Below are 26,978 nucleotides of genomic sequence, written 5' to 3'. Positions count from 1 at the left end.
TGTTGCCTCTGTGAGCCTCTTCTCTTTAGCTTCCCGTAACAATTCCTGGCCAGCAAGGCAATTAATTATGATCAGAACAACTAGCATCTGTGAGCTTTGTAGTCTGCAGTGGCTCTCAAACTTTTGCATGCATCAGAATCGTAAGGCAGATTGTTGAGCCTCATTTCCAGAGTTTCAGATTCACAAGGTTTGAGGATCAGAGGGTTTGGATTTCTGTCAAATTCCCACGGAACGCTGATGGTGTGCGGACCAGCTTCTGAGAATCACTGAGCTATAGTACTAGAACACAACACAAAACAACATGAGGCTGGTGGGACAGTGTATGTTCCCCACCAGAAATAAAATGTGGAAAGGTTAAGTAACTTACCCAGGGTCATAAGAAGAAGTAGAGTCAGATTGAAAACCCTGTCTTTAGAGTATATCCAGCAGGAAACCATGTTGTAGATCCCTGCTTCTGCACCCAGCTGCCCCACAAGATCCCCAGAATCCTCTAGGGAACCCTGTAATGCAGATGTAGCTGTAGGGGTTCTAATTTAAGATTATGCCAAGGATGTGATCATTGTCCTATCTCCGGACACTGAGTTTGAACTTGCAGTGAGCACAGGCAGAGGCAAGGGTTGAAACCTGACTGTAGATCTCCCTGCAGAGGTATGAGACATACTTGCTGGGCAGGACCTGTGACTAAGGAAGGCTCGCCGGGAGTAGAACTGAGGAACAGGACTCCAGGCTGGCAAGATCGCTCGCTGCTGGGATAACAGAACAGATCGCCTGGACAGGGACTAGGTACAAAAGCAACTACAGGGATCTCTTTTCCAAGACTGGGGTCCAGAGCAGAGCTAGAACTTCTCGGTTACTAGATCTGTCAAAGTCAGAACAGAACTAACAAGAAAGGTGATTTCTTCAGTCTCGTCATTTTAGGCTTCTTAAAACCTTACTTAAGTCCAGATTAATCTAATGATATGGGGCCCTTCCCACTTGCAAGGGAAGGTAGGTAAAGTTGGGGAACCAGACAGGGTCTCACATGGATTAAACTGATTTTTTAAAAAAATGTATTAAAGCTCCATCTGCTTAAAACCCTTTGAAATGAATAATTAGGTCACCGTGTGATCATGATAAGCCATCCACTAACCTAGTTTGGAAGTTTGTATTTCTGCAAGTAAGAGTGTAAATGTATTATCAGCTACCTACCTCCAGTCTCTAAGGCAGTTATATTTATATGTATGTATAATTTGCATACATATATTGATATAATGTAATTAAATGAATATACTATATATATATATATATACATATATACATATATATACATATATAGGTGTATATATATATGTATACATGTATGTATATATATATATATATATATATATATGGATGGATGTGAGCAGGGTTTTTATTTTGACAGGGATTTTAGGCAGTGGTATATTCTCGGTTGACTGTACCACATTTTGATTTCACTCTTATTGAAAACATTTTTTGTTTTATTTTTGTTAAGATTTTATTATTTATTTTTGAGAGAGAGAAGAGAGAGAGCGTGAGCAGGGAGGGACAGAGAGAGGGAGACGCAGAATCCAAAGCAGGCTCCAGGCTCTGGGCTGTCTGCACAGAGGCTGATGCGGGGCTTGAACTCACGGACCATGAGATCATGACCTGAGCCGAAGTTGGAAGCCCAATTGACTAAGCCATTAGTCATTTTTGACTGAAAACATTTTCTTAAAATTTAAATGCTTTTATTTATTTTTGGAAGAGAGAGAGAGAGAGAATGGAGGAGGGTCTGGCAGCAGGGGTGGGGGGCGGGGGACAGAGGATCCGAGCCGGGCTCTAGGCTGACAGCTGGAGCTTATGAATAGCAAGATCAAGACCTGAGCTGAAGTCAGGATGCCTAACCGACTGAGCCACCCAGGCGCCCCTCAAAAACCTTTTTAAAATCTCCTTACCTTTTTCCTACTAAATGTTGTAATGAAAATAAAGTCCTTTTTCCTTGTTAAAAAGTTGAATAGAATTCTCAATCTGATAATGTTGATAAGGCATGTATGAAATAAAGATTCTGGAAGTCAAGATGTGTTGGAATGGAGGGGGAATGGTTACTGTGTTTCACATTAAATCATTGATAAGAATTGTTCTTCTGGGGTTTTATATCCTATCTTGAAAGGGAATGATAGAAATTAAACCTGACTAGCTGAAGAGTCTGATTAAGTTTATGCTAAGACGTAAACTCAAGGGCTGAGTGTATTATGTGTTTGATTATAATGAACTATAAATACAGAGGACATAATTATTCCTGTTCTTTGCTTTAGGATTATGATAATCACCAGAAATGATCATATGTGTAGCATGACATCCTCATTGTTCTGATGGGAAGCTGAACACTGTTTTCTTCTAATCAACATTATGCAGCCTCCAGGTTTACTGTAGAGGGAAAGATTTGGGACTGGATTCTCTGTAAGGAAAAAAGAAATGAAGCATTGCTTTTTGATAAACCAGGTTGAAAATGAGCACATGAAGGAAAACCTCAGTTGTGCGCAGTGTGACGTGCAAACCAAAGGCAGTTTTCAGTGACAGAGAGATTAAAACCGCTGTATTTGTTTGTTTTCCACAGGCTCATGCACAATTAGTTCGAGAAGTCGATGTGGAGAAGGTGTCTGCTTTTGAGAATCCATACGTAGATGCAATAAAGAGTTTATGGAATGATCCTGGAATCCAGGAATGCTATGATAGACGACGAGAATATCAGTTGTCTGACTCTACCAAATAGTGAGTATTCATCAAGGAGGCCCCTTGGATCTTTCTCTTCAGTTTCGTGTGCTCTGCAGTGATAACTTCTGTATTCTTGCACTTGTATTAACAGATGTTAAACCTGTGCCAACCTCATACATGTAGACTCTTCTAAGGGACAGACTGGCATCGTGAGTCAGAGAGAGGATTTCTTGTACTGTTTTCCATTTGAAAACCAAACTGAAAACTCAAGGAATCTGAATTTACCCACCCATTGCTTCCACCAAATTGCAGACCAGCAGTACTCAAACACATACTCCATTGTGATTTGAAATCCTGTAATGATAACTTTTCATACAAATTTCTGATCCTTTTGTCATGTGCCAGAAAACACGTACACACATTAAAAACCCCAAACAAATACTCTCGATTATGCCTTCTCACACATCACACTTCCTAGTTTCTAGTTTCCAGACACAGAACCTTGACTGCTCTCGGGGAACCACTGTTATGTTGATGGACAGGTTTGCCTTTGCATGAAAATTGCGTGTGAGTCTACTTTTGCATGCATTCCAAAATTGTTTGGTGAGCTGTCAATCAAAATCACGTGTCCTGGGAGAGATTTGCATCCTAGAGAGATTTGTTAGTTCTCTAGATTAAATCTCGCCCAACAGAAAGAAAGTGAAGATCTGGCAATTGTTGGATTAATGTAATCAATGTAGTCAGCAATCTAGATAATCAGGCGCCTGAAAAATGGACTTTTTGTAGTATTTAGCCAGATTTCTGTCTACATTAATTATGTTAACCCAGGCTTCGCTTCTTGGTGTTGGTTCTGGGCGGACAGAAGAATGGATGGAAAAAAGTCCACAGCCTCAGGCCAGTTCATATGAAGTGACCCACTGGATGAGAGCAGGACCCTGGGGAAAATGAGGAGCCCCAGAGGCTGGTTGGCATCACATATGGTGCCTGGAAGATCCAAGAGCTGATCAGTTCTGTTTTCTCAATATAGTAGATCATGTTTCGACTTTTATTCTAGGCATTTGCGTAAGATCAGTTACGATTCAGGTCAGCCACAGAAATGTGGCCTGGTCACAGCAGTGCTTGTATTCCTATGGTAAATTTGCATTACGTAATTCTAGAACGTGGCATAGAAGGCTCATGATCCCCATGTCTGTCGTGTTTTAACTAGTGTTAATCCCCTGGTGTGCCTGTGGAATTTGTGCTTTCCTCGTTCCTTATTTTCTCTTTCCTTCTTCCACACCTTCATCTCACTGCCCTCCCGTCACTTCTCCTCCACACGCTGCCTGCCTGCCTGCCTGCCTTCGCCCCTCGTCCCTCCCTCCCGCCCTCCCTCCGGAACCTTTACTGTGTAAGTTTCTGTGAGTGCAGAGATGAGAGATGCAGTCAGCTCTTGTCTCTTCCAAATTCTGCCCCCTCAACCTTTGACCAGCTGTCTTTCTCTTACTTCCTGCCCCCTCTGTCCTTATGTTTGCTTTGCCATTTCAGATTTCATCTATCTCCCCATGGTGCTGTTGTGTTTTATCCCTTGTTCCCTGTTCCTGCTCAGTATGTCTCCTCCTATCTGCTTGCTTCCCCTCCAGCCTCATCTGCCATTCTCGAGTTCTCCCGTCACTCCTCTCCACTTCTCACTGTGCTGCCGTGATGCCTCTCCTGACCCTTAGTAAGGAATGAATCCCCCGTTACCAAGTTCTTTTTACTAATAAATCCTCCAGTCTCTCATCGCATCTAACCCCGATCTCTTAACTTTTATCATAAATCCCGTCTCTCCCCCTTCTCACCTGTTCTAGTCTTTACCCATGTGTAACTTTTCTCCCTACAGAGAGGTCTTGCCATTAGGGCATCAGAGAAGCAGTGTCGAATGATTATGTGCTTACCAAGGTCAGGGTTCCCCCTTAGGAAATGATTTTGCCTCTGCTCTGGGAATAGACCCTGTGAGTGATTCCTGTGTGCACCGAGGACACCTGTATCAGCTGCTGCGCATATATTCTTGAGACAAGGCTCTACACGTGTCTGGTGACATTCCTTAGCTTAGATTTGTGGATTTCTAGACAGGTGCCCGTTAGTTAGTACAATAAGAGGACATGGCAACATCTGCTATTTTAAGGAAAGAGCTATTTAAGACCATTTCTTGAACCTCCTGTTAACACTGTGATTTTGGGAAAGCCGCTGTCTGAGAATCCTGTCGTATAGGCTGCGTGAACCATAGAAACATGCCTTTGGACACATCCCTTATGCTGGAGTCAGACAGACATGTGGGGGCAGCTGGGGCAGGCTGATCTAAATTCCTTCAAATGATTATTCTTTAAACAGTTCTATTTTCCCCTAATGGCGATGTGGAGAAGCTGATTTTCTGAACTATACACATAGATAGATAGATAGATAGATGTTGGTTTATGTGTATGCACATACACCTAATTCTTTTTTAACCATATTTGTGTGCAGAAGTAAGAAAGTAAATTATCACAGATCCTTACATACCAACATTTCAGGATCTATCTCTTTAAAAAAAAAAAATAGGACGGTTCCCCACATAGTAAATAATACCGTATTACACCTAAAATTAATCGTCAGTCCTTTTTGTCATTATACCCAGTTCACAGTCCCACTTCCCAAATTCTTCCAAGATGTCCTATAGAGTAGGTCGGTTTTAGGAGTACACGTTGCGTTGGTTTATATGTCCCTTAGGCTCTCGTGATCTAGTAGAGGCCTGTACGCATTTCACTGGCATGTTGAAGAGATTAGCCTGATTGCCTTATGTAGTATGAATTAACTTACTCCGTTGTCTCTTGAATTTACTGTAAGCTGGAAATTACATTTAAAGACTTGATTCGATTCAAGCTAATTGTGAGTAAATTGCATTTTAAGAGATGTCGTTTGCCCATCATGGGCGCAGCTAAGGCTCCCCACGGTATTAGGGTGCTGACGCCCTCCCTTATAAAGTTCTATTTTTCCTTTCGCCACCAAAAGCAATCTGTGTGGCGTTATTTTGTCACTGGGTGATCTCTGGTTCCCCATCAACTCTTCACTTAATGGCTTCCATTCCATTTGATAAGTCTTATGTGATTTAATGCTTCCCTTAGGATTTGTAAAAGAGTACATTTTCTACTTTTATCATTTGGTCCACATTGGTATTCTTCTGTGAAATACAGGGCTGTTTCCTTGGCTGGGGCTATTTGATTATCTTTTAACAAATTTTCTACTAAAAAGTGTATGTTTCCATCTTTTTGTTACAGTAACTTGTTCTATAGACTAAATAGATGGTGACCGTACAACTTACCATTCCAGTGAGGACATTTTGAGAAGGAAGGGGTTGCTATTAATAGGCTGAAATAAAAGGCATAACCTGGGAATCCTGGTTAAGCAGGAACATTTGGTCAGTTTAGCTACATGAAACCTAGGGAGGCGTTTTGTATTTTGTTTGGGGTTTCCCCTCCCCTCTTTATTTTCGCTAGAAGACTGTTTACTTCAAGGGAAGTAGAACCAGGGTATTCCTACCAGTTATGTAAGGAGTTGTATGTGGAAACCTGAGTTAGCTGGCCCCGTGTTTCTGGTCTCTTCCCAAGACGAGTTAGTCCTCTTTATAGAGCGGTGGCCAACAGCTTGGCTGGCCGGCCGGCCTTCAATTCCACTGTGTCAGGAGCCCTGAGTATTGGAGACCCCTTTTTCTTCCCCAGTTAGGCTCGGGCACTTTTCCTTTCCCTCAGCTGGGAAAGCCCTCCCACCACGAAGATAGGACCTGTGGCTTTCGGGATTCACCCACCTGCTGCTTCATTTCACGTGTGTATAGCCCGAGTGGATGCTCTGGGAACCGCAGGAAGAACACTCAAAACGATGGGGGCCCCATATCTTGAGCACCGTTGATTCCCAGTACTGACTTCATTTTCACAGAATAACTATGAAATAGAAATAATTCAAAATAATCCTTGACTCTGTATTCCAGATAGCTGTTACCTCTTTTCTGACATTTTTTGTGTGCCCCCGACTGGTGTATTTTTAGTATTTGTATCTCCCTCCTATACTTCTTAAAGATTTTTCTGCATTGTTCTATCTTTACAATTAAGCAACACCTCGCTGGTGTTCTGGACGTGATTTCTTAAACAATATCATCACCTTCCAGAACTCTTCCAGAGCTCAGGACCACCTCTCTCGAGCAGTGTCTCCACTTGTGGTTCTTCAGTTTAGATTCAGGTGACACGTACAGATGTCATCTCTAGCAGTGTGAGAATCAGGGCCATGCACATCTGCTCAGAGTCGGCAGCACGACAGCTGTTGTCTCCAGAACCCTGCTGATGGCGAGAGTCTTGCCGGCCACATGCCAGGAGTACTGAGAGCAGAGGCCAAGCATGTCCTTATTCTTTCCTACGCGGTGAGCTCCTTTTCATCCTTCCAGACCCTGGTCAGTGGTCTGTTCTCTGAAAGTATTGCCCAACACCAAAGATAGTGAGTCACTGTGTCCTGTGGGTTAGTACTTTGCACATCTCTTTCGTACCTGTTACCGTGTTTACTAAAGTGTCTCTCTCCTCAGAGCCTGACGGTGACTGCTCATGTTTGACCTTCACAGATGATCGTCCCATGAAATAATAGATGGGTAATTTTCCACTATTTCATTGACCATGATGTAGGTGCGGTCATGATGTAGGTGCCATTGTAGATGAACTGTGAAGTCAGAGCCGTGAAAGCATTCAAAGTTGTTGTTTCTTTCTCTTCTGCTATTTTTGAAGGTCTGAGTTCTGGAAAGTTCTGTTATCATCGTAACTGCTGTTTGCTGAACACTTATTCTATGTTAGATTGTGTCCTTCTGTACTGTATGTAGTTAGATTCTTACTATATGTCAGATTCCACATGCATTATTTCATTTAATCCTCAAAGCCGCCTAAAGTGGTAGATATTTCCTATCATCCCCATCAAACAGTAGAGGAAACCGGTTGTCAGAGAGGTTGAGTAGCTTGGTTAAAGTCATACAGTTAGTAAGAGTAGGAGTAGGAGTCAAAATCACTTTTCTTCTTCTAAAGCCCCAGATCTTAATCACTGTGAAATACAGCTTTACAGAGGATGGATGGTTGAGAGAGAGATAGAAAACTGACTCTAGTTAGATGAATAGATGATAGATTAATAGATAAATGTCTATGATGAGATAAATCACTCACCATAGAAGATGCGAATTGTTCATTAATCTTTATAAATGTTGCCTATAGGTAGTTCTGTACATATGAGGTCAAGAAGGAAAATTATGTAGAGTTTACTGGAAAATAAACCCAGCAGGGTTTTGATTATCATCCAGAAAATCTACCCAGTTTAACAACATGTCAATTATTCATACACCGTGGAAGATGTTCTAAGTCACGGATAATTCAGAATTATTATTTCTTTATTTTAGCCTCTAGTCTTTTTTTAAAATATTTTTTTTGTGTGTTTATTTATTTTTGAGAGACGGGGGTTGGGGGGAGGTGAGAGAGGGGAAGAGAGAGAAGGAGACCGAGGATCTGAAGCAGGCCCTCTGATAGCAGAAAGCCCAGTGCGGGGCTCAAACCCACAAACTGTGAGATCATGACCTGAGCCAAAGTCAGACACTTAACCGACTGAGCCACCCAGGCACCTCGTATTATAGCCTCACGTCTTAACCCTTTCCCCCCATACTCTATCCATTAACTTTTTATTGGAGTTAAACTAGAGCCAGTAAGAAAGCTACAACAAAGTCATTTGAGCTTCCCTCTTTCTGCTTTGGTTAGCCAACTTACTGATCATAATAAACAGTGGGCAGGCAGCCCAGGAGCGAGGAAATGGGAAAGTCTAGGAGATGGATAAGCAGTTTTGGATAAGTTTGCAATTGACTTTCATTTGGTATATCCTTCTAATTTTATTGATCAAAAGAATAAATAGCACTCTAAGATGCTGGAGAGTTTTGTGAATTTTCTTATTTTTTGTTATTGATTAAAAAAAAAAAGCCTGAGGGCTTTGAATATCTTTAGATAAAGAGCACAAATAAACAGATGGCTGTAGGTTTACTCTTTTTTTTTTTTTTCCTGGGGTTAACCATCTTTTTTTAATATACTGAGGCATCAGGTCAAATGAGTTCACTGCCTACAGTACTAAATCTCCATCACATTGGCACGTAGTGAGAGAAGTCCTCACACTGCAGGCTTTTGGCAAAGACTGCTCTGTGTTCACCTCAAGAGACCAAATAATCCCTAATCTCGCCTTTCCTGAAGTTCCCTCCAAGGAGCTCAGCAGATCAGACACCTTCTTGAAATTTTCTGTAAATCCAAAACACATATGTAAATTGGCTTTTGGGCGTAAGTCACTGTTGGAGCTTACTTTTAACCTCATGCCTAAATTTTTAACTTAATTTAAAAATGTGTAAGGAGGGGCGCCTGGGCGGCTCAGTCTGTTAAGCGTCCGACTCCGGCTCAGGTCATGATCTCGAGGTCTGTGAGTTCGAGCCCCGTGTGGGGCTCTGTGCTGACAGCTCAGAGACTGGAGCCTGTTTCAGATTCTGTGTCTCCCTCTCTCTCTGCCCCTCCCCTGTTCATGCTCTGTCTCTCTCTGTTTCAAAAATAAATAAACGTTAAAATAAAAAAAATTTTTTTTTTAAATGTGCAAGGAATTTGAATGTTGAGCTCAAAATGCAATAGGAATTTCAGAGGTAGACTCAGTATATCCACCTGATTTAGGGCTGAATTCTTTTGAAGAGATACCTTACTAAAAAGTTCCTGACTGATGAGCAAAATAGTTAACTCTAGGGTGCGTTTCCTTTGACACTTGGAGCCATCCTGACTTTACTCTTCATCTGCTGGTAAAAAGTGTAACCCTACTGCAGGCTTTTGGAGACAGACAAGATTATCGTCTTGTCAAGAGAACAGTGGGTCAAGGTCTACTCTTTGATGGAGTTCCCTCTGCCACTCATCACCTCTGGGGTTGTGACGAAGTAAACCCCATTTGCTCCAGACTCTGGTGTGTGATCTATAATCTCTAAATTGCCTTCTAAATTCTGAAATCCTGTGATCTATTACAGTAGACTGCCTTTATCTGAGAAACCATTATCCTATGCAGTCAACTGAAAACCTGGCACCCCCAAATTTCCCTGAGAATGGAATGAACAAAGATTATTCTCTACATGGTTAAATTACTGAAAATGCCATCTTGAGCCCAGAAGAGGGCATGGATATTGAGTATGTTTGCTCTTTTTGAAAAGACCAACAATAGTATGTCATTTTTTTTTCACTTGAGTGACATATTTACTTCTATTTTTGTTCTGTTTTGTCATCTAATGAGCCGTATCTCCTAATAACCTTTTGCAAGAATGAAACAAACAAAACAAACAAAATTTTTGTCTTCCACAGTGAACTGATGATTCTAAGATGCGGGTCTTTATTATTCCTTTTTTAGAACCCTTGGCACTTCAGAGATGCTAAGATAAGACTTGGGTATGCTTTGCACTCTAAGCTTCATTACTGCGATGTAATAGGGAAAGGGCACCTGTCTGCCATTCATTCACCCTGCCTGAAGGGCATAGCGGGTGCGAGTGACATGCTTCATATTGTCAGCTTGCTGCCCGCTCACGCTTTGGCCCGGCATCTTCAGCTTCTGTAGTTCGGCCTCTTCTCCACAGTCTCCCCAGGACGGCACTGTCCCCAGTTGAAACCAGGAATGTTGTTACTCCCGAACAGGGATTGGCAAACCCACAGGCCAAATTCAGCCCTGCTGCCTGTTTTTGTTTTTTTTTTATAAATAAAGTTTTATCGGAACACAACCACGCTCATTTGCTTATGTATTACCTATAGCTGGTTTTGCGCCCGTTGGCAGAGTTAAATAGTTGCAACAGAGACCGTATGGCCCACAAAGCCTAGAATATTCACTGTCTGATTTTTACCTCCCCGCCTGCCCCCCTCCCCCCCACAACTCAAATGGCAGGTATCTCTTAGAGAAGACTGAATGTTTACAGGCAACTGGTATTCTGCGTCCACTTGCGTTTAGATAGAACTTACCTTAGGGCCCCTGCCCTCTGAATTAACCCAAAGCTAGTTTTCAGAATACTGAGAGAATGGATGGCTTGTATTCCTTCCGCAGTACTCAGTAAGTGCTGCTTTGCACAACAAAACTTGATAGGAAGTGGGCATCGGAGAACGCTCTGTCATATTCCCTGTCTAGTACCAAAGGTAGCATGAATGACCAGAAATGTTCATTGAGTTGATTTGACTCTGAGAGCCAGGATTGTGTCTTACACATCTTGCCTTTTGCTCATTGTCGTACCTGGAACAGCGGGTTAAGGAGAGTGTGATAGGTTTAACCATCAGTGGATCCAAGGGTAGAATTGACAGCCTTTTGTAATAGAACAGGTACCTGAGCAGAAGACAACTCTAGCTTCAGTCACAAGTGAGCTCTGGAACCTTGCTCTCTCCATGTAACCCTTTAGGTCATTTGGGTCCCTTTATTTTGACTCCTGCCTGCCAAGCAGTCTTTTAACTCTGACTGGATGACCCTGATGCTTCATTATCACTATGGCATCTTGATTTAAAGTGATGAGTTGAATTTTGATCTGTAATTAGTACAATTAGTTTACTATGACCAGCTGCTCAGACCTGATCATCCTTATCAGAATGAAAGTTCTGATCTTACGGAACCAACATCCAACCAAGTTAAGGGGACATGACACTGAGATACCTACTTTAATCAGTCGTGTTTTTTTCTCATGGCTGACGCTTGCCTACAACCACTGGAGCCTCTAGTTATTTAAAATTTTTTTAATGTTTATTTATTTATTTTTGAGACAGAGAGAGACAGAGCATGAGCAGGGGAGGAGCAGAGAGAGAGGGAGACACAGAATCCGAAGCAGGCTCCAGGTTTTGAGCTGTCAGCACAGAGCCCGACGCGGGGCTCGAACTCACGGACTGTGAGGTCATGACCTGAGCTGAAGTCGGACGCCCAACCGACTGAGCCACCCAGGCGCCCCTGCCTTGTAGTGTAGTTATTTAAAGCACATTCATCTCCATTCCCAGACTACAAGCTCCTTGAGGACAGGACTCGCATCTTTTTTTTTTTTTTTTTTTTTTTTTTTTTTTTTTTTTTTTTTTTTTTTAATTTTATGGTTGGCACTCCATGTTTGCACAGTACCTAGCTTTCAGTGTAGACTTTCGGAGAAAGTAATTGGATGAATGACTGAATAGCAAGAAAGTGAGTAACTTCTGGGTTTTCCTAATTTCTTCCCATCTTTCTTTTCTCTTCGTTTCTGCCTACCCAAATCTCATTTTGTCTGCTCAGTGTAACTCATCCCCCACTTCTCCACACTATTCTCTCGTGACTACAGTTCATAATCATCTCTCCTTCCTTATGGCCTTCATAGTTAGCAGCTCACAATTTGGCACTTAATTATTTCTTAATTGATTCATCTGTGCTATCTTAGCTTCCCAGGTAGCCTCCTGTCCCTCAAGGCAAAGGATATATATATCTTAAGTATTTTGTACCAGCTCCCTGTGCCAGCCCCCCTCCCTCTGACACACACAGAGTGCATTAGCTTTAACATATAACAGATTTTCAGTAAGTTTGTGTAGATTAACTGAATTAAGCACTATCGTTACATTTCAGGACAAGCAGGCAAGGATAAAAAGCAGTTTTCTGATGTTTCTTGAGTTGCTTTGTTTTACTTTTTTTCATATTTATTTATTTATCTTGAGAGAGACGGGGAGAAGGAGAGAATCCCAAGCAGGCTCTGTGCTGTCAGCACAGAGCCTGATGGGGGGCTTGATCCCACGAATGGTGAGATCATGACCTGAGCCAAAAGCAGGAATCTGATGCTTAACTGAGCCTCTCAGGCGCCCCTCTTGATATGTTTTAGAAGTGTAAAAATTTTGTCAGAATTAGTCAGCAGCTTTGAAAGTTACCACATAAAAGGCAAATAAAGCAGAAAGCCAGACCAGCAAATTGGAAAAGGCCTCTTCCTTCCCTTTTCTCTTTCTCTTCTCTCTTTTCTCATTTTGCTTTTTTTTAAAAAAAAAAAATTTTTTTTAACGTTTATTTATTTTTGAGACAGAGAGAGACAAAGCATGAACGGGGGAGGGTCAGAGAGAGGGAGATACAGAATCTGAAACAGGCTCCAGGCTCTGAGCTGTCAGCACAGAGCCCGACGCGGGGCTCGAACTCACGGACCGCGAGATCATGACCTGAGCCGAAGTCGGCCGCTTAACCGACTGAGCCACCCAGGCGCCCCTTGCTTTTGCTTTTAATTATAAGATCGATTTATTTGTTTGAGCAACAGACTGAAAAATCTATCTCCATGACCCAAGCAGACGCACAAGTTGCCTGGCCCATTTTCCATTTGACATCGATGGGCTCTTTATTTGAAGCATTCGTATCAATTAACCATATATAAGATTCCTAAGAACCTGAAACTATTTAACAGATGCAGCGATAGGATCTTTTTATGAGACACTTAATTTACTTTTACAAATCTGCTTTCCTGAGTCGGTTTAGTTCTTTGGCCAAGGATAATTGAAATGCATGATTTCTTAGACTTCTCTTTTATCCCCCAGAATATTCTCCCTTGAGTTGTTTTCATAAACCATAAGGATATCACCTACTTGCTACCACTGGGTGATCTTTGTTTTAAATCTGTAATTTTGTACTGAAAACAAATAACTCCTTAGGACCCAAGTCCCCGTGATACATGCTGCCCTTCCTTGAACGCTGATCATGGTGTGCCAGGTGTTAAAAATGAAGGAGGAAAGTTGGTTTGCCCCCCAACAAAATGAGCTCTTCACGGGATGGGAGCGTTTGTGTAATGAGTAATCCTGTGCAGCTAACCAGCCTAACCAGATGACCAGGCAGGTTCCTTTCTGCAACAAGACCTGCCAGATGCAGGAGGTTGGGCACCAGACCCTGTACTTGACTGCCCCCGGCGACTGGCAGTTTCGCAGAACTGTTACTTCCCTCCATGTTGTTCTTTGAACGTTCGCTCTGTCTTTTTTATTTTTTGCCTTCGAGCCCCTGTGGTCACATGGTACCTGTACGGGGATCACGTGTTCCTGGTTGTCTCCTTAGCTTCAGCTGCTTTGGACAGTGTCAAAGAAGATCTGGCGTGATCCAGCTTTGAACTCCCCTCAGACTGTTCCTCTTACAATGAGGCCTTCTTAGGTTTTTTGATGAAGCCGACCTAGTTTTTCTAACCTTCTTTTCAATAATTAAAAATGTGAAATTCTACCCGGAGCCATTTTCTGTGCCAGAACTTCCTTTTAATGTCTGACTTGAGCTGCAAATCTGTCATAAATGCAGCCTGTTGAGAGCAGGCCCTTCCACGGGAATTGAAGGATGCGGGCACATATGCGCAGCACCAGCCCATAGCAGGTTAACTACTCCGAGGAGCTATTCATCTATCTTACTATGTTTGGTTGGATTTATACCAAATGTCAGAGATTTCTTTTTTCACTTACCACCCACAGGTATTCCCCCTTTTGGTGTAATTGCTGAGGGTTGTATGCCTGTAACTTACTACATTTTTTTTTTTTTAACCACAGCTGTAATGTGATATAGTTTACCTGCTGAGTCATCTCTGAATTTTATTCATGTTTCTTGCCTTTAAAAAAAGCCACTTAATTTCTAATTTCTTTTCAATTACCCTTCCAGTCATAGGTGGTGGGTTTTTTTCTCTTCGATTTTAAAAAGATGTTTCTGTCAAAAACAGGCTCTCATTACATGTCAGATTGGAGCATAAATTAAATGGGAAGGTGAACTCAAAACTGTCATTGACAACCTATTGTCAAAAAAGAGGAATAATTGGAATTTTTTTTTTAAAAACATTCAAGAGAGAAAATGCCATAATTATTTTGATTGGAGCTTTTATTTTAGGGACAGTTAAGCTTTTCTCCTATATTTTTAATCATTTAAAGTAATTATATCCTATTTCTGAATTTCGTATTTTTTTTGTAGCCAGAGGTGACCCTGAAGTTAAATATATAAAGAATTTAGCAGCTACAAGGTGTGATGATAAACTAATGGGCATGATTTCCTTAATAAAATCACTCATACTACAGAAGGGTGCTTTGTGGATAATCACCAAGGATTAGAGACAGTTCAAACAAGTTCCCAGAAAATGACTCTGTCCAAAATATGTGAATGTTCATTCTATCCCTAATAAACTTCACCATTTTGCCTCTTCGTATAACCCTTTTCTTGACACAAGTCGGTAAACTTCTTGAAGGCAGGGATTATGTCCTGGGAATCTCCTGGCCTTAGCACCTATGAGAATGTCATGGTCAAAATGTATCAGTGATTTCTAGATGACCCTGCATTTTTCTCATGGTAGGAAAGAAACTATTGAAATTTTACTACATGAGTTTTCTTATTGCCTTGTTTTTCACTGAAAACCATCAGAAACCCGTTTCTTCCATTAAGGAGAGTGTGTGAGAATTTTCTGTCTGTAAAGTACCACTCTCTCCATTTGCCCAGGGTTAGAGGGAATTCCAAGGCCTGAAAGCTTGATATTGACAAGCATAAAGCAGATATACAAATTATATCATTCTCTGGCCAGGACCTAGAGAGGAGCAGGAAGTACAGCTGCTAAATGAAATTAAATAGATGATGCCTTTCCTTTCCGTCTTGTCTCTACATTCGTCAGAGGCATTTAAATTCAAAATTTAGTTCTTACATGATGCAGGCGAGTAATATCCCAGCCAGGTAATTACATAGGTAGCTAACAACCCCCTTACTCCTGTGTTTTCTCCTAAAAGGTGTAACTTGCTGTTCTAACCACTACAGCATTTTCCACCAAATTGTTTCAGTTTGTCACCTGTTCAGCACCTGCCGCTGTGTCTAGTCCTTCGACTAAGTGTTGGTGACCAGACACGAACAAAGGTAGTCACGGTCCCTGATCGCACTGAGTGTGAGAACCCTGACGGGACAAACACACGTGGAAAAATAGTGAGGACTTTTTTTTTTTTTTTTAATCACTTACCAAGTTATCAATTAGAAATATCTCAAAGCGATGACAAGTTATTGGATGGATGGATGGGAGTGAGGTGAGTTTTACCAACTAAACCTCCCATTTTCTAGCACTCTTGCATATGTCTTGTCTCCTAGACAGTTAAAGAAGTCCCATGTATACCATGGGAGATCTGTCTCCCTGACATCAGGAGAGAGCTCCTGCCAGCCGCTTGTTACACATACATTGCCTTGGAAATGTACCTTGTGCCTGTTACCATAGCAACACCCTGAGAATGACCTCAGCAGCCGCTCAGAATCATTCCTACAAAACAAATTATAGCTATAATTAACTTTCTGAATTTACTCTGCAATATAAATTTGTTCAGACCTCAGTGTTTCTTTGTAAAAGGTTAAATGAATGGAATAATCCACCATGAACCTCTTCCCCCGCACCCCCCTCCCCCTGCCCAACCGGCATATTCCAACCAAGTGTTTCTTCAGAATATGAGATGCTTCGATGTAAAGCACAGTTCAGTTCAGAGACTCTTCTATTACCTTCCCTCACAATGTGTCAGGAATCAACACATGAGGATGTGCTGGTCCCTTCTGCTCTTTAACCCCATTTCTAAAGGAACAGAGTGGCTTTTTCCCCTAAGCAGCTGTGAAATGCAGAAAGTGCTGTGAGCCTAGAGCCAAGGGGGCACATGGGTAGGGCTTACACAGGAGCAAGCTCTCCTCATTGGCCCACTCCTGGCAGTGAAAACTGCAGGTCTTTTTTTTTTTTTTTTATGTTTATTTATTTTGAGAGAGAGAGCAGGGGAAGCACACAGAGAGAGGGAGACAGAGAATCCCAAGAGAGATCATGACCTGAGCTGAAATCAAGAGTCGGACATTTGGGGGCGCCTGGGTGGCTCAGTCGGTTAAGTGTCCAGCTTCGGCTCAGGTCACGATCTCACAGTCTGTGAGTTCGAGCCCTGCTCTGTGCTGACAGCTCAGAGCCTGGAGCCTGTTTCGGATTCTGTGTCTCCCTCTCTCTCTGCCCCTCCCCTGTTCATGCTCTGTCTCTCTCTGTCTCAGAAATAAATAAACATTAAAAAAAATTTTTTTTAATAAAAAAAATAGTCAGGCATTTAACCGACTGAGCCATCCAGGCGCCCTGGAAACTGCGGGTCTTGGTTGCATACATATTTTGCCTGTTTCACTGTCCACAACGCATCTTCAATCCTTTTCCACCACCCAACGGAGGCAAAGCCAAAAGAATGTCAAGCGAGAAGTGCAGTTCATTTAGTCAGAAATGTAGGGAGCATCTTCAGTAGTTATTTCCTTGCTCTTGCCACCTGGGCAGTGAACAGACGGAACCCAGTGTGGCAAGCAGCAAGTAAGTGCTCAGTCTAAGTTTGTTATGAGGTGGTTGTTACTTTCTGTGAACTATACTGACAGTGAAAAGGAGCAAAAGAGGGGCGCCTGGGTGGCTCAGTCGGTTGAGCATCCGACTTCGGCTCAGGTCATGATCTCGGGTTCATGCGTTCAGGCCCCCGCATTGGGCTCTCGCTGCCGTCAGCACAGAACCTGCCTCGGATCCTCTGTCCCCACCCCCCCCCCCCATGCCTCTCCCCAGCTCGCGGGTCCTCAAAAATAAATAAACCTTTATAAAAAAAGAGAAAAGGAGCAAAAGAAAGATAAAGAAGGAAAAGTACTCTTGCAAGTATGAATGCTTTAGATACTCAGCTAGTGTTTTAGTAGTGCCCTTGGTTCACAGAGACACCCCATGGGCAATATTTTTAGGGCAGTCAGTAAGTCCTTTTACGTGCCTTTTTTGGTTGCGGAATCAGTACCCTGATTCTGTCTTTGCCCCATCATGTGCAGTGTGATAGATAATTTCCCACTTCATGTGATGATACTTTAAATTCTCCTGTGCAAATACACATTTGTGTTTAAAAGTGGAGTGGCAACGAGTAGCCTGTTTAGTACTTTGAGAATCAGAAAGCCATGATTTCTCTTTACTGCGGGGACATGACAGTACCTTATGTACAAGAATTAGCCACCCTCCATTTGACCTCTGTGAATTGTGTTAAGTGAGTAGAAATAGTTTATTGGGTAGCATATTTCTGAGCCAGCTTGCCAATGTAAATTAGAAGTTCTCTGATTTCTCTGAATTGATTTTTATAGACGGTAGTTAAATAAATGATGGTCTTGTGGGTTTCAGAATGTACATTCAAGTTTTTCAAGTCATGTGGTTGAAAACTCCATCTCTACTGACTAGCCAACTGATCTTGCATTTATAGTGTGATGAGCCGGTTTATCTGTAGAATGAGATATAAACCAGCTTCCAAAACATGGCTTGTTAACCCCATCAGATACCTCTAAGGCCATGCCAAGATACTGACTAGAATTCTGGATCCTGTCCATTTTTCTTCCTGTCCCCCACACCAGTATTGTCTCAGCATTCCTGTCTTCATCCTCCGGCCATTTTTATAATAATTGAAGATATGAGGCTGGTTTCTATCAGTCAGTAGAGAGCTAATTGCCAGCTAGAGAATCGTTGATGTGTTTTGGGTAAGGCCACTAGAATACTAATTACTTAGTTGCTTTGCATTAGGAATTTCCAAGATGATCCTTTTTTGTCTCAAACCATTGATATGCCTCCAAAAAAGCAGTTATTTTATTTCCTTGTTGAAGTCTCTTAGCTCTACTATTTTTAATGATGCATCGATCTTGGAGAATTAATGGAATATTTCTTGTCAACAAGCCGTTTCAAATTCAATAATATAATTTATATGGAAACACCACTGGTAACAGTAGTATTTAAATAATGGTAAAACTAAATACCAGCAGAGGAAAACCATCTATCCATCCCAAAAATATTCATATAAGACTATCTGCCAGGCACTCTTTTAGGTACTAAGGCAGGTATAGCGATGTGTGAGACAGAATCCTTCCCCTACCTAGGACATGTCAACTGAGTGTGCACTTGGTGATTTATAACACACTCTGCACCAGACATCTCATGTTGTGTATATCAAAACTTACTGTCTTGTTTGTGGGCGTAAAGGTGTTATGATTGTAATCCCTTCTCATTCAGTGAATGGGGCCATCTGTTCTTTAAATCTTGTTTACTTGTGAGTTACTGTGCATCTACACTTGTGTAGTTACATGCTTGAAACCGTATCTGTGCCCACCCATCCTTTCCAGGGCCAAGGAGAGTAGCAAGTCTTTGAAATCATTAGGGTGCCATGCAGACCAGTCCTTTTCACCAGTTGGCTGTTAGTTATATCAAATCATGTCATTCTCAGAGTTGCAAAATATTTTTTTTTGCAACTTGAGAGAACGAAAAGTAAATGGAACATAAAATTTTTCAAGTGACAAAATTACTCTGATGGAGAACATATGTGTGGTTGCCAGACTTAGGAGAGGTAGCACACAGGACACTTTCTTTGCGGTTGGCAGAACAATTCTGTATCCTGATTGTGTTGGGGATTGTACGAATCTCTACATGTGATAAAATGTCATAGAACTATGCACTTCCCCCCACAAATGTGTGTGTTTAAGAACTGGTGAAATCTAGGGGTTGCCTGGGTGGCTCATTCAGTTAAGCGTCTGACTCTTGATCTCAGCTCATGTCTTGATCACAGTGTCATGAGTTCAAACCCCGCGTTGGGCTCTACCCTGGGTGTGGAGCCTACTTAAAAGAAAGAAAAAAAGAAAGAATTGGTGAAATCTAAATAAGGTCTGTAGTTAAGTTAATAGTATTGGATGGATATCAATTTTCTGGTTTTGATAGTATGTTGTCATTATGTAAGTTGTTATGATTGGGGAAAGCTGGGTGAAGGGTACAGGGGGAATTTTCTGTGATAATTTTGTGACTTCTTGTAAGTCTAAAATTATTTCAAAATGAAAAGCTTTTTTTTTTTTTTTAAAGGAATGGAGAAGTATCATATAAGCAGATAAATTTAAAGCTTAGGTGTGATGACTCTGAACACTGGAAATATCTGACCTTAGACATTGTTACCTCAGTAACCAGAAATCTCAAATCTTGTGGCTTCACATTAATTACATATGACTTCAACTTTGGACAGAATTTAAGACATGGTATGCTGCTGTCCTCTCTTAGGGGAATGAGGAAATACATTCCAGGAAAAGACTGATGTTCTGCAAAAAGACCAAAAAAAAAAAAAAAAAATATATATATATATATATATATATATATATATATATATGAAAAATATAAATATAAATATATATGCTTGAAACCATATCTGTGCCCATCCTCTCCAGGGCCAAGCAAGTCTTATATATGAATATATCCTGACCTCATATGTAACTGTTATCTGTTTATTTATACAAATAGACAAATAAAATTTATGTAAGTAATTCAAAAACTATTTGCTTTAACCTCCTGCTTTACCCATCAGACCTGCTAAACAAGTAGAAGGTAGAAGGCTCATTGAATTTCTTTTCTTTTTCCCCTCTACTTTTTGTATGGGTTCTGATAGTAAGAGAAGGCATCAGAAAGCCTGTGAAGCAAGTAATCCATAGATGGGTAACCTTGCTGTGACTAATGGAAGGTTGACTTTACCTTTCAACTTTCCAGATTTCTCTGTCACTTGATGAAATTTTTCTTTCTCTTCTCTACCTGTTAGGATTTATTTTTGCCCTTCCATTTCCATAGGCAGATTTGGCCTGATGGTGTCCTAACCTTCTCATTGTGTCTTCCCTCCTCCAGCTATCTTAATGACTTGGACCGTGTTGCCGACCCCGCCTACCTGCCTACGCAACAAGATGTGCTTAGAGTTCGAGTCCCCACCACAGGGATCATCGAATACCCCTTTGACTTACAAAGTGTCATTTTCAGGTAGTAAATGAGTCCTTAAAACCCACCTTCCAGCTCCTATGCCTTGAGTACATTTGGTGAACTCTACAAATACTGAAATCCGTTGTAGACTTTGAAACAATATCACCTTTATACCAATTATTATCATTAGACACACAAATAAAATAACGTGTTCCAGAAAGAGGAAGTAGAGGAAAGGTGTGTGGGCAGGTGTCTCATTTCAAATTCGATCACAAAGAAATCAATGAAATCTTAGTTTGCTGGGGGTTGAACAAAATCAGTCACTTAAACATTGATCCTATTACTCTTTGAGAATCATTTTAACTGTGAGGATAGATTTTTAGATTTGTATAATACATGAATGATCTTATGACCCTACTAATAATGTAAACTATATGCTGTCACAAGCTTTCGTGTTGTTTCCCAAGCGTGCTGGTACCAATGCAAAATTCTTCGGTTGCAATAACAATACGGGGTGTTTCATATTCCTAAAATAACTTGCTTGAAAAATTTCAGAATATGTCATTTTGAAAATGGATTGGTTAGCCCAGTCTAAATGTATGTAGGAAAAAAGAATGAAAAATTCTGTTACTGTTCTGTGTGGGTAATACTTCAGTAGTGTTCTAATTTTTTTTTTTTAAGAAGAGAAAAATAATATGCTTTCATTTAATCACTCAGTTGTACTTTTAGTTAGAATACAAGCCACATTGTGCTTTGAGAAATGAAACCGTGTGAATATGTCTTTGAGCACAGAGAGTTGAGTTCTTTGGGGAAGCCTATGCCATTGAAGACAACTACATACGCTACAGGGGTGTGAAATAGGAGTTAATGTGACCTGAGTGACTCCACAGTGGTTCAGATGAGCAGGCTGTCTGTCATTCCCTGACAAAGTACTCTGGACTTTAGTCGAATCAGTCTCTGCCCTACAGTTATGCCTGACCGCCAAATGCCACACTCATAGACATATCCGTAAAGGGGGTGATGTTTGGGAAATATTTCTGAACCTCCTTTTTTTCATCTCTAAAATGGTTGCATTAGATGATCGCCAGCGTTCCTTATAGTTCCAGCATTCTGGATCACTTAAGCTTTGAGTTCCTGCCATTTAAAGATCTTTCATTGGGAACACCCAAATTTCTTTCCTCTTATAACTCTACGACAGAATACTTTCAGAAAATGTAGGGCATTTCGTAGAGATTTTCATCTCCTCATTGTTTTATAATTATTAATGAATTCTGAAGCATCTCGTTTTTATTACACCACGTACACTAGCTGTAGAGGACGTTTTTGCCACCGCAGTAAAAGTAATGGCCAAGAAGAGTAATTCCCTGCCACCATCAGAAGCATCTTACAGGGCTCAGAGTGACAGGGTTTTATAGAATGAGGATTTCATGTGAATGAGTAGCGAATTGTTAGTTTGGCATGGGGAAAGAGCTAGAATTTAATATTTCTAAAAACTTAAGAATTTTAGTTTTGATGTCCATAGTTTATAGGTCTCCCTGAATCCATTGCTTTGCCCCTTAAATATCTCTTCTTTGCCTTAGAGAACTTTGAGAAGCAGTCCCTAGACGATCCTCGATTTCTTAGTTTATGTTTAATGCTTGGAGGCAGAGAGACACCAGGAATAACTGCAGTTTTTAAGAAATGCTCCAAGAGCCCTACTCTCAAACTTGTGTACCTACAGCTTTCATTCTCTGATAGCATTTTATCCCACAAATGTGGTGCACGTGTTAGTTGAGATACGGATTGAACAGTTTGAAGCAACTTGGACTCAGTACCAAGTATTGCTTGATATTTTCATACAAACACTAAAACTCAAATTAATTGATGCCGTTGGTGGTTCCTAACTAGTAACTAGCACACAGTTGTGTTAAAAACACATCCTTGAAAGAGCTCGAATGATGCTTCTTACAGCGTCTTGACATTTTATACACCTGACTTATAGCAGGTTAACAAGTTGGTTTGTGCATAAGGCCAGTTGAGTCAGGTTACGCAACATGACTGGACTTGTCCCAAATTATTGCCAATGTTGGAAGGAGAAAGCAAGTCACGATACCCTTTGGATAAAGTATCAGTGGAGTCCTGTTTGCACTTAGTTGAAGCATCACACACACCCATATTGAAATACATAGCATCTTGTATCTTTTAAATGTATTTACAGTCCTTTCTAGTGTCCTTGAGAAATACACAGGATCTTCATTCTCGCTTCACAGAAAAAGAAACTGAAGTCAGTACTTGCCCTTATAGCTTACCACAAAGCATATTTTGTTCCTGACTCTTCTGTGCACGATTAGGTAAAACACCATTTGGCTTGACTTCAGTCCCGGATTTTTTGCAAAGTTATCATTTTCACACACATCAGATAACTTTCTTGTAGCCACAGCGGCTTATTACCCGGAATGTCTTGACTTTGACTGTTAGGTAACAGAAAATTAGTAGATGTTTAATAAGTCCTTGAATTGACTTGGGTGACCATTCTTTTTAGAGAGTGTTTTTTTCCTAAGAGTATAAGTAAAGCTATATTTATGTTGAATTTTTTTCTTTACATGCTATTAATATAAATATTGTTAACCTTACAGAATGGTCGATGTAGGGGGCCAGAGGTCAGAGAGAAGAAAATGGATACACTGCTTTGAAAATGTCACCTCTATCATGTTTCTAGTAGCGCTTAGTGAATATGATCAAGTTCTCGTGGAGTCGGACAATGAGGTGAGTGCTCTTTGGACAGGCAATGGATTATCATTTTAATATCTGATACAAATAAGAGGATGCAGGGTGTGGAGCATGGGGTAAACTTATTTCACTGCATTTTGACTACTGGGTTGGGGATTTTTTAAATAATAAAAATAACCCTGTGGTAGCACATGGTGTAATGAGAACGGTAAACTCTTTTGTCAGATGTGTGAGCAGGCCCGTGTGTTCAGGTTTAATTTGACCCTATTTTATACTTTTAACACTCAGAAAATGAAAATAACATGGAAATCCCTAGGCTACCCCTCACATCTTTTTCTAGCCCTTTTCCTACTCTTCCTACAGGATGGAGCTGGGAGTGTTGGAGCCAGTCAGCCTGTTTTGTTTTGTTTTCGTTTTGTTTAAATCATTGTTTGGGTGTTGGGTGGGTCCCAAAGAGTACTCAAAACCTCTCTTGGCACATGTGAGTGACTTTGCAGCTGGGTTCTGAATCAGTTCATTGTGGAGCCAAGAAGTGTCTCGGTGACGTGGCCCTTCGGCTCTTACAGAATTCTATAGACTGTGGCATGATTCTATCTCTGCTAAGCAGTGAATGATTGGAAAAATACCCTTGATATGCTTGTGTGGAGAACTGATTCAGTATTTATACTCTTCTCCCCATTACATGAAATCCTAACAGGTATAAATACGGATTTTGAGGATGATAAAGTCTTGATGAGTCAGAATTGACTATGGAGAATAATGCAGGGGCATAGAAAACTCACTTCGAGCGGGAGTTCAGTGCGTGTGTGTTGGGGGAATGGGAAAGATTCCTGACATCCTGTTAGAGGCAGACATTGCAGACCTGCCAACAGTAAATATTAAATATCCTTCTGATAGGATAAAAAACAAAGAGAAGGAAGTGAGATATCTCCACTAGCTGATTAAAACACAATCTGACATATTAAAATACACTTTCCATACTATACATTTTTTGGTAAAGAAGAATGTTGGCTTCTGGTCCTTTTAAATATTTTATTTTTCTAGAAGCATTAATATCTGTATCAAAATAAGTATGCAGTCCTTTATAGCATTTCTTTTGTATGTAGCATTGATAAAGAGTTCAGGAGGGACGCCTGGGTGGCTTAGTCAGTTGAGCGTCCGACTCTTGATTTCCGCTCAGGTCATGATCCCAGGGTCATGGGATCCAGCCCTGTGTCAGGCTCCATGCTGTGTGTGGAGCCCGCTTAAGATCCTCCCTCCCCCCCCCCCACCCCCCCCCCCCCCCCCGCTGCCCAACCTCCCTCCCTCCCTTCCTCCACAAAAAATAAAAAACAAAAAAGTTCAGGAACCAATATCCCATATAGAGCTGAGTTACCTATTCACCTAATTCATGCATTTCAGAATCTTTCCAGGGTTACAAGTTTATGGGCTTTTGAATAAAGTAACTTTTTAAGAATGTTTTATCAGCCACTTGCCCTCTGTAGCTACCATGAAAAGTGCCTGAAAAGCAAGCTAAAATACAAGGCAGTCAGTTCCCAAGATTTAAGGTAAGCAATTACCATCAGAATTTTAGCTATAATCTCTCTATATGTATTTCTGTCTTCATATCTGTGTTCAGTGGTTGTTCCTTAATCTTTGGATATAATATTTTGAATGTAGTGCATATCATAGTTGGGAACAGAATAAGACAGCTTTTCTGATTTCTTCGAATGTTGAATCAAGATAGAAAATGTTTTGAGGGTTTATCTACTATGTGCTTGGTACTGGGCATCTAAAGAGATACAAAAAATGAAAAACAAAATGAATTTTGCCCAGAAGGGCCTCATAAAAGAGATGTGCTTTTGTTGGGTAGAGAGTAAGAGGAGAGGAAGGCCTTCGTTATATGGGACATGATCTCTCTAGTTTGCTGTCCAGTAAAATAAAATTTATCAACTACACAGAAGATGTAAGAAGCACACACACATAGTTTTATTTCTTATGTCACTGTTTACATTTTAGCTAGAGAAATGGAAATGTTTATCAGTACACATTTTTTTATCCACATTTTATACAAGGCAAGTACATTGTGTCTGTAAAGACATATATATATATATATTGTGACTTAATGCTCATCAGTTTACCTCAGTTCCTTAGGTAGGTCATCACCTGATTCTACCACATAAATTCAGTTCTTCAATTATCTGGACATTACAGAATTATTTATCCTAGTTTGTTTTTTTGTTGTTTTTTTTGTTGTTGTTGTTGTTGTTGTTTTTTTCAATATATGAAATTTATTGTCAAATTGGTTTCCATACAACACCCAGTGCTCATCCCAAAAGGTGCCCTCCTCAATACCCATCACCCACCCTCCCCTCCCTCCCACCCCCCATCAACCCTCAGTTTGTTCTGTTTTTAAGAGTCTCTTATGCTTTGGCTCTCTCTATTTATCCTAGTTTTTACCTGACATTGCTCATGGATATCTAGTTTTTGTGTAATAGTATATTATATTAATTAGAATAAGATGACATTGTTTTGATGATCAGATACCATAACTAAAGTCTCCACAGTAACTTGCCATTCAATGTACAGGCATTACATGCATCTAAAAATATTTTGCCAGTTTCATTTATTCCTTGGTGATGCATTATGCTACAAATTAAGATAATAAATCTATTATTTTTTCTTTAGGACTCCCTGATCACTTGTGACTATTAAAATAAATTTTTTAACATGTTTATTTATTTTTGAGAGAGAGAGAGACAGACCGAGCATGAAAGGTGGGGGGTGGGGGGCACAGAGAGAGACGGAGACACCAATTCCGAAGCAGGCTCCAGGCTTGGAGCTGTCAGTACAGAGCCGGGCGTGGGGCTTGAACTCACAAACCGTGAGACCATGACCTGAGCCGAAGTCAGAAGCCTAACCCACTCAGCCACACAGGCGCCCCACTTGGGAATATTCTTAAAGCCTACCTTTAATTCTATGAGATCAAAGCCATTTCATGGTGCTCTTTTCTCAGACCTTAAGTCAAGTCTGTTGGCAATATTGCAGATGATCTTAAGCATAATAAGAGCAATGCCGCTCATTAATTACGTCCTGCTAGCCACAGCCATCACTGTTGGTAATTAGGGAACACTGTCAAAAATATTTTTTAATGTCAGGATGTAGTCACAGTCTTTTTTTGGTGGGTGGGGGGGACTAATATATGAAAATGCCTTTGGCTCTCCACTTCCTTAAATCATTAAGGGAATTCAGAACTATAGCATTCTCCTTTCCCCAAATTCTCTGGTTTTGGTGAGACAAAACTGAAATGAACTCCTGAAACATTTTGTTCTTGGTTTTGAAATCTGGTGTCCATAACTTTAATCCAAAGCAGACCTTGCGGTGCCTCCTTTGGTATATATGTGCGAAAAACACCTGGAAATGGGTACTATCAGCCTCCCCTCTGGTCCTGGAGAACTCTGGAAAAGGCAGTGCGGGCCGCAGGCAAAACCAGCTGAAAGTACTTTGGATTATTGCTGTTGCTTTTCATGTTTCTAAGACTTTTGGTATCAATCTTCAAGTTTTTATGCAGATGTGCTTTCGTCTTTCCAGATTCTCAGCCTTCCTGGAGCTTGGGGAATTAATTTTGTTATTATTATTTTTTTCCTCCAGAGAGGGACACACATCACCCAATAGTGAGTGAGATCGAGCAGGGTTGCAGTGCCACGTAGATTTGCATATTGTCTTTACTGTCTTCTTTTCCCTGTGATAACACATCAGCACGAGCCCACTGCTCTACTGTAATCCTTCGGTGCCTACATTATTTAAGCGCCCGTGAGAGCCCGCAGCCCACAGGAAGCATTCCCATAACATA

At 40.9% G+C, this 26,978-nt stretch overlaps 1 protein-coding gene across 5 annotated transcripts in view; it reads left to right on the top strand.

Annotated features, from left to right (window-relative positions):
- Positions 1 to 26,978, top strand: part of GNAQ (G protein subunit alpha q) — a 354,951-nt gene that overhangs the window by 249,397 nt on the left and 78,576 nt on the right. For all 5 annotated transcript variants that reach the window (XM_049633988.1, XM_049633973.1, XM_049633997.1 and 2 more), the window contains 3 exons: positions 2,597 to 2,751; positions 20,369 to 20,497; positions 23,053 to 23,182. In XM_049633988.1, coding sequence (XP_049489945.1) covers positions 2,597 to 2,751; positions 20,369 to 20,497; positions 23,053 to 23,182 — 414 coding nt within the window. The remainder of the gene's footprint in view (positions 1 to 2,596; positions 2,752 to 20,368; positions 20,498 to 23,052; positions 23,183 to 26,978) is intronic.

This window comes from Panthera uncia, chromosome D4, assembly GCF_023721935.1.
Source record: "Panthera uncia isolate 11264 chromosome D4, Puncia_PCG_1.0, whole genome shotgun sequence".
In the NCBI taxonomy this organism is placed as follows: Eukaryota; Metazoa; Chordata; class Mammalia; order Carnivora; family Felidae; genus Panthera; species Panthera uncia.
This window is presented reverse-complemented; position numbering and strand designations above follow the sequence as displayed.